The sequence below is a fragment of the Xyrauchen texanus genome, chromosome 14 (genome assembly GCF_025860055.1).
Source record: "Xyrauchen texanus isolate HMW12.3.18 chromosome 14, RBS_HiC_50CHRs, whole genome shotgun sequence".
Lineage (NCBI taxonomy): Eukaryota > Metazoa > Chordata > Actinopteri > Cypriniformes > Catostomidae > Xyrauchen > Xyrauchen texanus.
In genome coordinates, this window is record NC_068289.1 from 7,858,405 (window position 1) to 7,874,232 (window position 15,828).

The following is a 15,828-nucleotide window of genomic DNA, read 5'->3' on the forward strand; positions in this document are numbered from 1 at the left end:
ACCTTACATTATAGGCCGTCAGTCAGACAATCTAATCAACGCGGCTCCATTAATTTCTATAAAGCCTTGAAAATTTTCAACAATGGTCATTTATAAATGTTTTTTATTGGCATTGATGTTGATCTAAATCAGGGGTTCTCAACAGGGCAGTTCCGCCACCCAGGGTTTTAAAGGATGCCAGGGGGCGTTGAGAGCAAATTATTTGAGAAAGGGCTGTTAAATCACAAATGGGGGGCATTTATCAGTCAAAATATTCAAATCTATTGTCAAGTTCCTTGTTGCATAAACACATTTATAGACTTGAAATATACAAGTTCTCCATTATACGGGTTGGTACACATTTGTACTGCAGTCATCTGAAGTATCTGGATTAATGGCATCGAATAGACAGGTGGAGTCACAATCTCCGTTAATGCACCTGTATGGCTTTGTAGATTCGGAAACCATTTGCATTCAGCACAGAATTATCTGGTGCAAACCTCTATGAAAACCCTTGGTGAGTAAACTAGTTTAAAACCACATTAAACAGCCCAACATTCTAAATAGGATTGACAAGATGAACAAGAGAAAACACTGTGATATGCACGAATTACACACTTGAATTTACTATAGCAACACTAAATGTAATTTAGGCATTTACGACAGATACAATCAATAAATATGATCATATCACTTCAGATCTATTGTAATAGGCTACATTAGGGGAGTGAGGGAATATACTGTAATTCATTTTTTTCTGCTTATAAATGTTTATATTTTGTATTAATTCTTTTTAAATGTCTTTAGGGTTGATCTACTGTTTATAAATACAAAAAATGCCTTAGTTTGTTTTATTGAAACCATGGTAGTGAACATCCATGTAGCCATGTGCTTACCAAGGTCTTATTACAAATACCACTGTTAAAATTATATATATATATATATATATATATATATATATATATATATATATATATATGTGTTGTGTGTGTGTGTGTGTGTGTGATACAAATTCATAAGGGCAAAATGCACTACATTTTTAAAAGATGAAATAGAAATGTTTTTTAATTAAAGAAATTATAACTGGTTTTGCTTGCCTTCAAACAGTCCAAGAGATAACTCATTTGAATCAATAAGAACCTGATGAAAGGAGAGTTATACCTGTCAGAATAAATTAGCCACATAAATAAGGTTTTAATGTTTCATAGATGTCATAGATAACCATACTGTTGTTAATATCAGTAAATTTACATCTGCATACAACTCAATATCAATGTTGTACTGTAGAATGTGCATTTCAGTGGGACAAAGTACGCCATGTTATTGGTAATTTCACTTATTTTTTAAATATAATAAAATAATGTCACTTTCATTATTAGTTTGTCCTCAAAATTAAAATTGTATAGGCCCCAGATATATCCCTCCATCTTCTTGCATTCAAGAAATGCAAGATTTGTTCTCACATTCATGATGATTAAGCCTGCTGAAAAATATTATTAAATAACAAAACTGTAAAATTATGTAATGCATAGAAGTTGCATGATGCTAATTGTGTAAATATCACAAAAATGTACATTTTGTTTTATTTGTTTATTTATTTTTTTGATTACACAAAGTCCCAGCTTTAAATTATGTCACACAGGGGAGCGTCCTGGGGTCTGGGAATAACGTATGGTGGTGTTCATCCAAAAAAATTGAGAACTACTGATCTAAATGAATAATCTAGAGATGAGAAACACACAAATGAGAGTTATTTATCAGCATATCATTCTTAATTGGCAGCATTATGTGAAATGCACTGCAGAAAAAACCAAGGACAATCCTTCTTATAAGCACACATTGTAAGTGGAGTTTATATCAGTTCATTGTGCTTTTTGCATTATGTTTGTGAGGTAATAGTTTGATCGGTTATTTTTGCCAAATGAAGCAGATTAATAGATGTGTGTTAAATTTGTAATGCTATTTTTAATACCAGCTCCTGTTTTTTTACATCTTTTTTGATGTTCAGTCGACAAACTAGGAAAAAAGATAGATCTGCTGAGTTCTTAGAACACTTTTTTACTACATTTTACTGAAGTGACTAGATATTTAGACACACTTTTTTATACATAAAAATGAATGGACATTATTGAAATTCTTATTATAAGACCATTATTGTTGGATTTTGATAAAAGCCATGCTCAGTAGCTCACAAACTGTAGGGAAATTATAGATTTGCTCTTATAATGCTTAAAATCTCAACTAAAGACTCTTTGTAGGTCTGTAGACATAAACATTTTAAAGGACTAAAAAAGATTGATCATTGATTCATTGAATAAATCATTACACACAAGACACTCATTTGTCACCACCTTCTGGCATGGTACAATTTTTAGTGAACATAGTCAAAACAGTCGAGCCACTTGGATACATTTAAATCCCACAATGCACAAGAACATAGTAAAAAAATAATACATTGCATGTGCACATTGTCATTATTTAAATTGATTAAATACTTTATTCAGGACCAGCTTGTGCTCAGTCTTTTATTGTCATGTGGGAAACAGAAGCAAGTGCTCCACAAGATGCCCATTATTTTTGGAATCTTTATCTTTAAATCTTTAAAATACTACACATATTAAAAGTAAATAATACGTATATATTAATATAATACTTATATTATATTTATACATTAATATACACTGTAATATATTAAAACTGCACTGTAAGTGCTGGGTCTGTGCGAGCCACCTACTGACAGCCCCCCCCCCACTTTTAAAATGACTGCTACGCCCCTGATTAGTACAGTTTATTATTCGCATACTTCATCAATATACATTTTGTACATATAAGTCATTTAAATAAATACATTGAAATTCATTATGATTAAATAGGACATACATTTTGACAGATTTATTAAATAAATCAATATTTTAATTATCAGTAAACTATAAACCATTACCTAATTATACGCTTCGGGGAAGGTGTTCTTTTCCTTTCCTATTCTTTCAGGGGGAAATTACCCCACGGAGACCATATCCTGCCAAAGGTGAAGTAAAATGTGACAATACAACACGTGGGCTCATCCGCCGCACATGGAAGAGGCGCGGTGGTAGGTCCTGCCTCTAAGGGGAGGAGCTCTACAAACACAGCGACCGGAGCAGAAAAAGCTCTATCAAGGGAGACTTGCTATACATCACAGAGGGTTACCGGAGTAGTCGGCACCTGTAGAGCACCTATACCAGTACAGGGCATATTAGTACCTGCAGTGGGTCTGGCTGCAGGGCTAGGGAGGAAGGCATCCAGGGTTCACAGGTTCGTGAACTCGCATGGGAAGCGCACCTCTTCACCTCACGGAGGGGTAAGATGATGTACACAAGCGGTATACCCGGCCAGCTGTCCCGTAATGTTACCTGTTCGTACCTGAAAATGCACAGGATGAAACTGGTTCAACCCAGAGACCAAAAAATCTTGTTGGGTTTTGCCCAGCCTGCTGCCCTGCAGATGTCTGCTAGAGTGTTGCCACCGGCCAGTGCCCACGAGGATGCCAGACTCCTCGTAGAGTGTGCACATATTCCCAAAGAGCCTGGTATGCCAGCACGATGGTGTTCACGATCCAGTGGGCAAGCCTCTGTTTGGAGACAGCATTCCCTTTCCGCTGTCCACCAACACAGACAAAGAGCTGCTCAGAGCATCTAGAGCACTGTGTGCAATCCAAATAGGGGCAGATTCGCTTGCAGGCTCACCACCTGACCCCTAAAGGGGTCGTGGGAACCTTGGGCACATAGCCCAGTCAGGGTCTCAGGATCACGTGAGAATCTACCGGACCGAACTCCAGGCAAGTGTGGCTGAGAGAAAATGCTTGCAGGTCCTCAACCCTCTTGATAGAGGTGAGCGCAATCAGGAGGGCCATCTTTAAGGAAAGGGCTTTCAGCTCAACTATCTCTAGCAGCTCAAACGGGGCTCTCCGATGGCCCAGGAGGACCATGGAGAGATCCCATGAGAGGAAGAGGAGCGGTCTACGAGGATTCAGCCTCTGAGTAACCTGATGATCAGGTCGTGCTTCCTCTAAGACTTACTGTCCACCGCGTCATGGTGCGACGCTATAGCGGCCACAGGTGGATGGGGACAGACACCCCTCCAGCCTCTCCCACAGGAGGGAAAGCACTGATCGACTGCACATCTCCCTCAGGAAGAACACAAATTTGCAAACAAATGCCACCTCAGGGCAAATAGCTGCCTCGTAGGCTTTGGCCTGAGTCACCGTGTCTACCACTACCAGTGGTAGGCCACTTAAATCTTCCGCGGGCCGTCAAGGGACTGAACATGAAGATTCCAGAGGTCTGAGTTTGGGCGCCAGATGGTGCCCTGTCCCCGAAAGAAGAGGTCCGTCCTCAGGGGAATTTGCCAGGGAGGCGCTGCCACGAGGAGTGTGAGGTCTGAGAACCATGTCTGTGGGCCAGTATGGGGGCCACGAGGGTGACTTGTTCCTCGTTCTCCCTGACCTTGCACAGGGTCTGTGCAAGTAGGCTCACTGGGGGGAATGCGAATTTGCGCAGCCCCAGGGCCAGCTGTGTGCCAGCGCGTCTGTCCCGAGGGGGGATACCATCAGGAAATACCAAAGCAGGCAGTGTGAGGATTCCCGGGAAGCAACAGGTCCACCTGTGCTTTGCTGAATGGACTCCAAATCAGCTGGACCACCTGTGGATGGAGTCTCCTCTCTCCGCAGAGTGTCGTGACAGCACATCCGTAGGTCCTGCTGACTCCGGAGGAGGAGAAGGCGGGCAATATTTGGCATTCGACTCGGACGTAAGCCAACTTGGCTGTTTTATATATGCCACCGTCACAGTGTTTTCCGGCCGGACCAACACGCGCTTGCCCTGGATCAATGGCAAAAGCCTCCGCAGGACGAGTAGTACCGCCAACAACATGAGGCTGTTGATATGCCAACACAGTCGCGGCCCTGTCCAGGAACCAGCCGCTGCATGCCCATTGCATACGGCACCCTAGCCTAGATTGGAGGCATCTGTAATAACCACGACATGCCTGGATGCTTGCTGTAAGGGCTGAAGTGGTGGCAGATCGGCGTGCCGTGGCGCTGTGAAATCAGTGCTGAAGCGGTCTCAAATGCATCAACCCGAGCAGCGCAGCCATCATATATGCCCCAGGGGCCTCTGAAACCATTTCAGTGGGACTGCCGTACTCCACCTGAATGACTTCTTAGACTGAGTCTAACTCCTTCCCAAGAAAAGAGATGCCCTAAACTGTGGAGTGCTTGCTATTTTCCCAGTTGACCCGAAGCCTAAATGGCTGAGGTGCCTGAGCACCAGGTCCCTGTGTGTGCAGAGCAAATCTCGAGAGTGTGCTAGAATCAGCCAGTCGTAGAAGTTAACAGGGCAAGAGCTGCCTCTGCGACCTTCATGAAGACGCGAGGGGACAGGGACAGGCTGAAGGGGAGGATCTTGTACTGAAATGCCCGAGAAAACGAACCTTGTCAGCATTCCTCATGTTGACCAGATCCAGCCATAGGTGCCGCTCCTAGACCACCAAGGTGGACATCGCCTTCCCTAGTGCTTGCTCTGTGACCTTCATGGCCCTGACGGCGAGGTTGGTCGCTGAGCACAGCTCCTGCATCACATCGGGATCAGGACTACGCACGTGAAGCTCTTTCAGTGACTTGGCCTGGTGTATTTGCAGGAGGGCCATGGCATGCATAGCGGAGATGGCCTGTCCAGCCGCCATCGAGGGTAGTGATTGCGGACGAACAGGGAAGTTGTGTTCGGGCAGAAAAGGTGTCCTCCACGACCTCGTTAATTCATTGTGCACTTCCGAGAAAAAAGGGACGAGGGGGCTGTGAGCGGCGACCCAAACCCAGGAACCAATCATCTATCCGCAAGGGCTCGGGGGATGGTTTAAGTCCAACCCAACTCTTGCGGCGGCCCGGGCAAGCATGGCGGTCAGCTCTGCGTCGGCCTCAGACTGGGCGGGTTGAACCCAGTCAAGTCCTCGCCGTACGACATTGCCAGTGCGCTCTCCGATGCAGAGAGCGAGGAGATGTTAAGCTGGCTGTGAAGCAAGCTGTTCTCATCTCTGAGCTCAACAGGGGAAAACGAGCATGCTGGGGAATGGGAGGTCCACGGGGGGTCGGCTGGAGTGGCTTTCCTGCGGAAGAAGGAAAGCCGCGACCTGTAACGTTGCCATGGTCATGTTCTCACAATGAGAACATGAACCATCCATGAATGCTGCCTCAACGTAATCGCTGCCCAGACACGTGAAGCAGCGCCTGTGGCCGCATCTTTAAAAAGGCGCATCTTTAAAAAACATTCACGCATCTTTAAAAAGAAATTCTCATTGGCCTTTTCTCAAAGATTGGAGGTGTTTGGGGCTCCCATGAGCGACCCCTAGTGTCACTGCATCGATACAACATTGAGTGAGTGACAGAGGGGGAACTCAAATTTAATACAAATTTTAAAAAAGGTTTGTAAATTGATGACTTGGACCAAATAATAAAGAAAAGCATCCAATAAGTGCCCAACATAGATGGGAACTCCTTCAATACTGTTTAAAAATCATCCCAGGGTGATACCTCAAGAAGTTGGTTGAGAAAATGTCTGCAAAATCTAGGCAAAGGGTGACTACTTTGAAGATGATAAAATATAACAGTTTTGTATTATTTTGGATTTTTTTTTAGTCACAACGTAATTCCCATAGTTCCATTTATGTTATTCCATAGTTTTTATGACTTTACTATTATTCTAAAATGTGAAAAAAAAAAAAAAAAAACATTCCCTTGTACTTTTATGCACATTTTAAGTTAACATCTGTATGTTAGGAGAAACATTTCTGACATGTAATTTTTCTGAGCTATAAAGTACTTATTTTAGTGCTTTCTCTAAAAAAATTCACTCATCACATTTACAGTGATTTGATATATTTTAAAGTTATTACCATTTTTGCACTGTGGGGCCTGTTGTCATGACTAACAGTCAATAGAATTTATTTATTTATTTTTTTAAACACAAACATTTGAAATTGTCCTGAAAAATGAAATCAAAGAGCAGAGTGTTATGGTGTGGTGTGTTGCAGTCCACCCCTTAATGTTACCACTTATGTTTATTACTGCAGAATAATACTCAGCCTTTTAAACTATTACTTTAAAGCTTCTTAATTAGCTACAGGTTTCCATTAAAGAGAAGACTTCCTGTTGTGCTGTTTCAAAGTGAGTTGGCGTGTCATTAGGTCAAACAACTAGAGTACATAAATAACCAATAATACCACACTCCAGTGAACAATTTCACAAACATAACTATAATCAAAACAGACCAAATAATTCCATGGCCTATAAAGATTTTTTTAAACCAATTCAAGACATCTCTTAAACAGCACAATACACTCTTTGTTTGGGTTGCTAAGACAGTCAATAAAAAAAAATTCCAAATCCCCCAAATGTTTTGATCCAGCACAATGAACATTTAATCGATTACAAACATTCCCATCTCCACAAATCAACAAGCAGATTAGAGGGAAACAGTTCTTGGGAGGTGCTCACGCTGTGTTGTTTCATACAATGCTTATTTTCTTCTATTCTTTCAGTGCCCACTTTCTGTTGCTTCATCTCAATTCGCCTACTTAAAATAAGCCCTTAAAGTGTACACTCTTTTTGTTATGGAAAAGTGTCTTCATTTTAGTGTGTAGCAAAAAAGTGTGTGCAAGTATTGGGGCATACTATCACGTAAGAAAATCGCATCTTGTAATCAAAGACCCTCACACTCACATTGTTACGTGCATCCTGTCACCGTACACCGACCTGTCAATCATCCTGTTACAGTTATCATGACATGCACATTCCTAATTTCACTTTTACTATCATTCATTCATTACTCTTCATTGCATTTCATTTACAATACATTACAATGCTTCTTACTGTATTGGAAAAGAAACAACACATCGGTGAAGATCTGTCACAGGGTCGTTGATGTTTTGATATAATAATGCATGTAGTAAAGTGTAGTTAATAAAAAACATTTTCATTTCCAATAGTTATCTCTATTCAATTGTGATAAGACAGATAACAATTAGCATACATTTAAATTTAAAGATTTGATCATCATCAACTAAACTAAGTTAAAATCTAGGATTATCTATTTAACTTGAATTAATGAATGAATGAATGTTACATTTATATAGTGCTTTTTTGACTTTACAATAAAAGTGCTTTACACAGTGAACAGGGGACTCTCCTCAACCACCACCAGTGTGCAGCATCCACCTGGATGATGTGACGGCAGCCATAGTGCACCAGTATTCTCACCACACACCAGCTATTGGTGGAGGAGATAGTGGAGTGATAGAGCCAATTAATGGATGGGGATTATTAGGAAGCCATGATTGATAAGGGCCAATGGGGGAATTTGGTCAGGACAACTTGAATGTTATACCAAGACAGAACACATGAATGACATTGTGCTAGATTAATTAATTAATTTATTTTTACCCCCGCTATATTTCAGAGATACAATAAATGGCAAAAATAAAATGAGAACAGACAGTTGTGTTCATTTTATAAATTTTTCGTTTCGTGATAATGTTTTTTAATCGATATAGCGCTGAAACTTTTCCTTAAATATATTTTTTTAGAAAGAAGCTCTTAAGAACTCTCAAGAGCATACACAATAAGCAGTACAAATACTATCAATTATACCCTTTTCACTCTGAATGGAGACGCTTGAATTTAATGAGCCGATCAGTATCTTCGTCCAAAGTAGTTTCTCTTCACAATGTTCAATCAAATTTATGTAATGTTTAATGTTGATTTTATGTTGTAAAAACATGGTGACCTGATGACGTTCCATCGGTCTCACCGCCATATTGGTAGTTTTTCATATAGGACAGTTGTAGTTCTGAACAGAATGGTCAAACTCATCTTCCGTGTAGTATTCCATGATGTATAAAATCATGCATATATGGGTCAGGAGCTTCAGTTAATGTTCACATCAACTATCAGAATGGGGGAAAAAATTTTATCTCAGTGATTTTGACTGTGGCATGGTTGTTGGTGGCAGATGGGCTGGTTTGAGTATTTCTGTAACTGCTGATCTCTTGGGATTTTCACACACAACCGTCTCTAGAGTTTACTCAGAATGGTGCCAATAACAAAATACAACCAGTGAGCAGCAGTTCTGAGGAAGAAAATGCCGTGTTTACGAAAGAGTTCAATGGAGGATGTCCAGACTTTTTCGAGCTTAAAGAAAAGCTACGGTAACTCACATAACCACTCTCTAAAATTTAAGTGAGCAGAATAGCATCTCAAAATGCACAACACACCAAACCTTGAGGTGGATGGGCTACAACAGCAGAAGACCATGTTGGGTTCCCTTTCTGCCAGCCAAGAACAGAAAACTGAGGCTGCAGTGGGCCTACCATTTGTGTACCTCAGGAGAAATCCAGATTTGTCAGACCAGGATATGTTTTTCCAATTGTCTACCCTCAAGTTTTGGTTTGCCTGTGCCCACTGCATTCTCAGTTTCCTGTTCTAAGCAGACAGTAGTGGTACCAAGAGGGGTCTTCTGCTGCTGTAGCCCATCCACGTCAATGTCGACATGTTGCGTGTTCAGAAATGCTTTTCTGCATAGCACAGAACTGCTGCTCGCTGGATGTTGTTTTCTTCTCGCACCATTGTCTATACACTCTAGAGACTGTTGCACATGAAATTCCCTGGAGATCAGCAGTTACAGAAATACTTAAACCAGCCTGTCTGGCACCAATAATCATGCTATACTTTAAATTACTGAGATCACATATTTCCCTATTCTGATGGTTAATGTGAACAGTAACTGATGTTCCAGACCCATATCTGTGTGATTTTATTCATTACACTGCTGCCACAAAATTGGCTGATTAGATGATCGCATGAATATGTAGGTGAACAGGTGTACCTAAGAAAGTTGCCAGTGTGTATACTAATTATATGGCAAATAAGTTGAAAAACTAAACTAAAACTAAAATGAAAAAAATAAATAAATAGAAAATAGTTTTTTCTTGTATGATTTTTTTTTCACTTAAGTGAAAGTCTTGGTTTGGAAAACACTCAAAACTTAAAGAGGGAATAAAGAGTCTGGGCACATATTTTTACCATTCTTTCCTTATTTTTGTGACATATTCATTTCTGTGTCCTCACTGCATGCACTGAATCACCCGTGAATACTTTCTTGTAGAAGTTCTGAAACCTAACAGACCATGACTAATTCAAATGTCCCTGGTGGGGCCATCTGGACAAGGACAAGAGCTATTACCATGTACTACACCATTTCGCCAAGGAAAAGTGCACGCTATTCTCAACACACCTCTCTATCGTGGGAAATTCCAATTTAACATTATCTTTTGACTTGGGGCTCTTTTGGTAATCAGTACAATCAATGAACGAAACTCATATGACTCATTACATCACAAGGCTGAAATCATTGTATGAATAATCAATTTTAAATTAGTGTAATGATTTTGCCTTTTTACTAAATTATGTCTTTTCTCAGCAATTTAATTTAAATGATCAGACGTGTTATTTGGCTGTTAATAATTACGGATACTAAATTACTTTAACATTTTGGAATTAAACAGATCATAGCAAAAGGGATTCCCCAGTATCACTTGGACACAATTAATCAGCATGTGTTAAATTCTTGACCACAGATCTCTTGGCAAAGAGCTGCACCAGATGGAAGCAGAATGCTTTTTTCCTGAAGGTTGCGACATTTTATTGGTAACTTTTGAGTAGAAACATGTCCATTGTAATGTTTTTAACTTGTCATAAACTAGCAATAAAAGATGAGCTGTGATGGTTGCCTAATTGAAGACAGAGATTGTTATCAAGTCATTTGGAGTCAGAGCGGGCTTTTCACCCTCTCTTATGGCTGCAGTTTTAAACCGTACCGACTCCCTGCTGTGACTTCACTGTGACTAAAACCTCTCTGCTGCATTTAAGAAATGTTCTGTGGTTTGCTTTATTGATACCATTATACATACACTTTTCATTGAAGTCTTGAAATGAAGAATTACAGACGAGCATATGGAGTTTAAACATTACAAAAGCCGTGGGAAGGTTTCATCTTTAATAGGCTTTTGGCTCTTTTCTCAGCGTGTTAGATGTGGTTTAATTTTGCATTTGTCATGAGTTTTCTGTAAATGCAGTAGGCATAATTGCCTTTCCAGGTAACTCAAACACCAAGAAAAGAGACTAAGAATTAAGTCTAGAAATTACGGTAATGATTGTAAATTTGCCTACTGACAAACAGTTTATTTTAAAATATTAAGGCACTTCTCTCTCTCTCTCTCTCTCTCTCTCTCTCTCTCTCTCTCTCTCTCTCTCTCATATATATATATATATATATATATACTACTGTGCAAATGTTTTAGGCACTGGTGAAAAAAATTGTCTTCAAAAATAATGCCATAAATAGTTTTCATTTATAAATGAATGTAATTCAAAGTCCAGTAAACCAATAAAGCTAAATCAATATTTGATGTGACCACCTTTGCCTTCAAAACAGCACCAATATTCCTAGGTGCTCCTGGACAGTTTTTCTTGGTTGCTGGCAGATAGGATGTTCCAAGCTTCTTGGATAATTTCCCAAAGTTCTTCTATCTGTTTAGGCTGTCTCAATTGATTTTATCTCTTAATTTAATCCCAGACTAACTGGATGTTCAGTAGGGGGCAATACTATCAGTTGTAAGGCTCTCTGTTCTTCTATTCTATTCTAATCTCTTCTATTTACAAAATAAATGTTTGGGAGTCTAAAATGTATATTTCCTACTGAAACACTACAGCTGAAGATATACATATCTATCTTAAGATAAATGTTTTTGTGAAACATCTTATGTGCCTTTTGTATATATCTATTTATATATATATATATATATACTGTGTATATTATATATATATATATATATATATATATATATATATATATATATATATATATATATATATATATATATATATACAGTATATATATATATATATATATATATATATATATATATATATATATATATATATATATATATATATATATTGACATTTGAGTAGAATTATTCCATTCACTATAATTTCGTATTTGTAAAGCACTGTATATATATACTAATGTACAGATTTTACTGTTTCTCAAGGAAATTATTACTTTCATTCAACTTATTGCATTCAACTGATCACAAAGTATCAGGACATTACTGATGTAAAAAAACAGCACCATCAGTATTTTTATTTTTTTTATTTTTGATCAAATCTAGACAGGCCCCATTTCCAGCAGATATCAGTCCAACCCCTTATCCTTGAGTAATCATGCAAAAAATTGCTAATTTGGGACTAGAAAACACTTGCCATTAAATCAAACCCATTTGAAAGCTATTTGGTTCCCTTAATGAAGCTTAACATTGTCTTTATGTTTGTTTTTGAGTTGCCACAATATGCAGACTGGCATTTCTTAAAGTAAATATTAGGTCAAACATGGGAAAAGAGAAACAGCTTTCTATAGAAACTCAACAGTTAATCATTGATTTGAGGAATGAAGGCTATACAGTCCTTGAAACTGCCAAAAAACTGAAGAGTTCATAAAAAGGTGTACACTACAGTCTTCAAAGACAAAGGACAACTGGCTCTAACAAGGACAGAAAGAGATGTGGAAGGCCACATGTACAACTTAACAAGAGGTTAAGTACATCAGAGTTTCTAGTTTGAGAAATAGATTCGCTCAACACAACAGTAATATACAACGGTAAAGAGAAGATTCAGGGGTGCAGGCCTTATGGGAAGAATTGCAAAAGAAAAAGATACTTTTGAAACAGAAAAACTAAATAAAAGGTTAGAGTGGCAAAAGAAACAGACATTGAACAACAGATAATTGGAAAAGAGTGTCATGGATCTTAACCCCATTGAAATTTTGTGGGATCAGCTAGACTGTTAAGATGCATCAGAAGTGCCCGACAAGACAGCCACATCTATGGCAAGTGCTACAGGAAGTGTGGGGTGAAATGTCACCTGAGTATCTGGACAAACTGACAGCTAGAATGATAAGTATCTGCAAAGCTGTCATTGCTGCACATGGACGACATTTTACGAGAACATATTTTATTTTATGTGATTGTAATTTTTCACGTTATTAATGTCCTGACTATACATTGTGAAGAGTTGAATGCCACTTTGGTGAATAAAAGTACCAATTTCTTTCCAAAAGAGCAAAGTATATATATATATATATATATATAAACACACACACACACACACACACACACACACACACACACATACATACGCTTCACAAATACTACATTATACTGAACGGAATAATTCTGCTCAAATATTTCATTAATATGACAGACAGACAGACAGACAGACAGACAGACAGACAGACAGACAGACAGACAGACAGACAGACAGACAGATAGATAGATAGATAGATAGATAGATAGATAGATAGATAGATAGATAGATAGATAGATAGATAGATAGATAGATAGATAGATAGATAGATAGATAGATAGATAGATAGATAGAAACATACATTACAATGGGGGGAACTATCCTAACTTCCCTCTAACTTCCTTTAGTCAGGATTTCTCTAATGAGGCACTTGTCCTGAATGGCAGTCTGCTGTGTGTGAGAGTGTGCTGACGTAGAGGTGGGCTGGCAGAGAGTAAAGTGGAGTAGGCTGAGTGCCATCAAGATAAAGCAAAAATCAGAAGACCTGAAGACAGTTGATAGCTCAGTCTGAGTACTGATGTATTCATGTGTGTCCTCTGTCGTATGAAATCTCAGTGGATCCTGACAGCGTATTTTAAGATGTTCATTCATTCCTCTTTATACTGAAAGCACAGTCAGTAAAGTTGTAAAGTAATCCGAGCAGCGTCTGAAGCACCTGATTGAAACTATCCGTTTAATGAATGAGGGATCACGACATCGCTCTGCACTCTCCAGCATCATTTCATTTTCCATCAGATTTGGACGATCTGAACCGGATCGCTGCAGTACAGCTGTGCGCGCACTGCACGGATCTTCTTCTCCATAAGCAGAAGAGTTGTGATAGAGTTTTGCAGACGAGCACCAGCACTATGGATTACTTTTTATTTCGGCTCTTCTATATATTGGCATTGTCGTCGCTGCTAGTTCAAAGGTAAGAACTTGCTGAGTTGTTAAGTCTGTTAAGTTATGTGTATTGTGATAATTTGTAACTTTTCAACATGTTTCATTAATGTATGCGTGTGATGCGCACTGAATAATGTTCAGAATTGCATTTAGTATGTGTGTGATATGGCATATTATTCTGTTTTCATGGATTCGAACGAAGATGTTTTTAAAGCGCAATTTAGAAGCTCGTGTTATTGTTTCTAACATCTTTGGAAACGTGGTGCAAAGTGAAGTTATGATGTTCTTAGAAAATGTTTTAATAATTTATACTGCTTCTTAAGTTCAGTGAGATGGGCTCCTTTATTCAGTTGTAAATTATTGTAAAAGTATCATCAGAGGCTCATTTAATATCAATGAGATCTATTATAGTTTGTATGTATTTTCCTTTAGATTGTAATATCAATTACAGTAAAAAAATATATATATAATTTTTTTTTTTAAAAAGTGATAACCTACAACTGATGTTGATTCAGTGATATTCAATATCTTTCACTGAATAAAACTAGGTACTTTAAATGTTAGAACATTTTTTAGGTTAACCTTATCCCTCCAGTGTATATTGTACTGTTACTCCGTACAGTTTGACCATTTTGAAGTTTACTTTGCCCACATATAGTTTCACATAACTATTATGGAAAGGAACGTTTTATTTGCCATTTTTCAAGTAAACTAATTTGTAATAATCTCAAACCAAATTTTAATAAAACAGATTTTGGATGCTCTATACACTACATGTATATGTTATTTATTTCTGGCACGTGGAGTATTTTGTATTAGTCATGAACTCCTGAGTGCATCTTATGTCACTATAATGTATCACAGCAGTTTTGCCTGACCCAGTAATGAGGTATCTTTGTATATAAAATCTTATCTAGATGTTAAAGCACCTTTCAAGTACATCATTTGAGGAGCACATATTCATACACATAGTGTGCAGTATTTATGACCTTCTGCAGCATCTTTACATGGAGATGAATTTGGGTTGGCCATTTGATAAGATTACATTTTCTCTTCTAGGGCATATTCAAATGATATCCTGGGACTGAAGATCCCCTTTGACCCTATTCTCAATGCCAACACGGTGTGCTTGACTCTTCCTGGCCTGACAAAGAAACAGCTGGATGTGTGTATGCGACATCCAGATGTGACAGCCTCTGCCATACAGGGCATCCAGATCGGCATTCATGAGTGCCAGCATCAGTTCAGAGGACATCGCTGGAACTGCTCCAGCCTGGAGACCAGGAATAAGATTCCATACGAGAGTATTGTCTTCAGCAGGGGTAAGCAACAAAATCAACTAGGTTAAACAGAAAGTAAACAAATATAATTTTGGTGTGTTACCATTTTGAGATATTTTAAGGTCTTTTTTGGAGAATTGTTGTGGCCCATTCTAGGTGCAGAAGGAGGAAAATTGGATTTCAAATTAAGTTGGTAAATGTACTTAATTATGTAATTGCTCAATTTGCTTACAATTTGTAGCGTGAAAGGCAGAAACTCCAATTGGTAAATAAATGCTTCAGGTTTGTATTGTGCAAACGCAAATAAATGTTTGATAGCAGGAAAGCTCCTTCAGCAATTGTCATATCTCTTAGATACTGATTGAAAGTATCCTTTATGAGGGGTTCCCTGGCCAGCTAACGCTTTTTACTCTCTGCCAGTGCAAGTGCTGTGAATATGCTTTCAGCATTTTCCCA

General features: G+C 38.6%; 1 protein-coding gene across 1 annotated transcript in view; it reads left to right on the top strand.

Annotated features, from left to right (window-relative positions):
- The first annotated feature begins 13,711 nt into the window (after nt 1-13,711).
- LOC127655135 (protein Wnt-10a-like) overlaps nt 13,712-15,828 on the top strand; it is a 31,442-nt gene continuing 29,325 nt past the window's right edge. The window contains exons 1-2 of the mRNA XM_052142773.1: nt 13,712-14,120; nt 15,152-15,414. Of these exons, the coding sequence (XP_051998733.1) occupies nt 13,891-14,120; nt 15,152-15,414 (493 nt within the window). The 5' untranslated portion in view covers nt 13,712-13,890. The remainder of the gene's footprint in view (nt 14,121-15,151; nt 15,415-15,828) is intronic.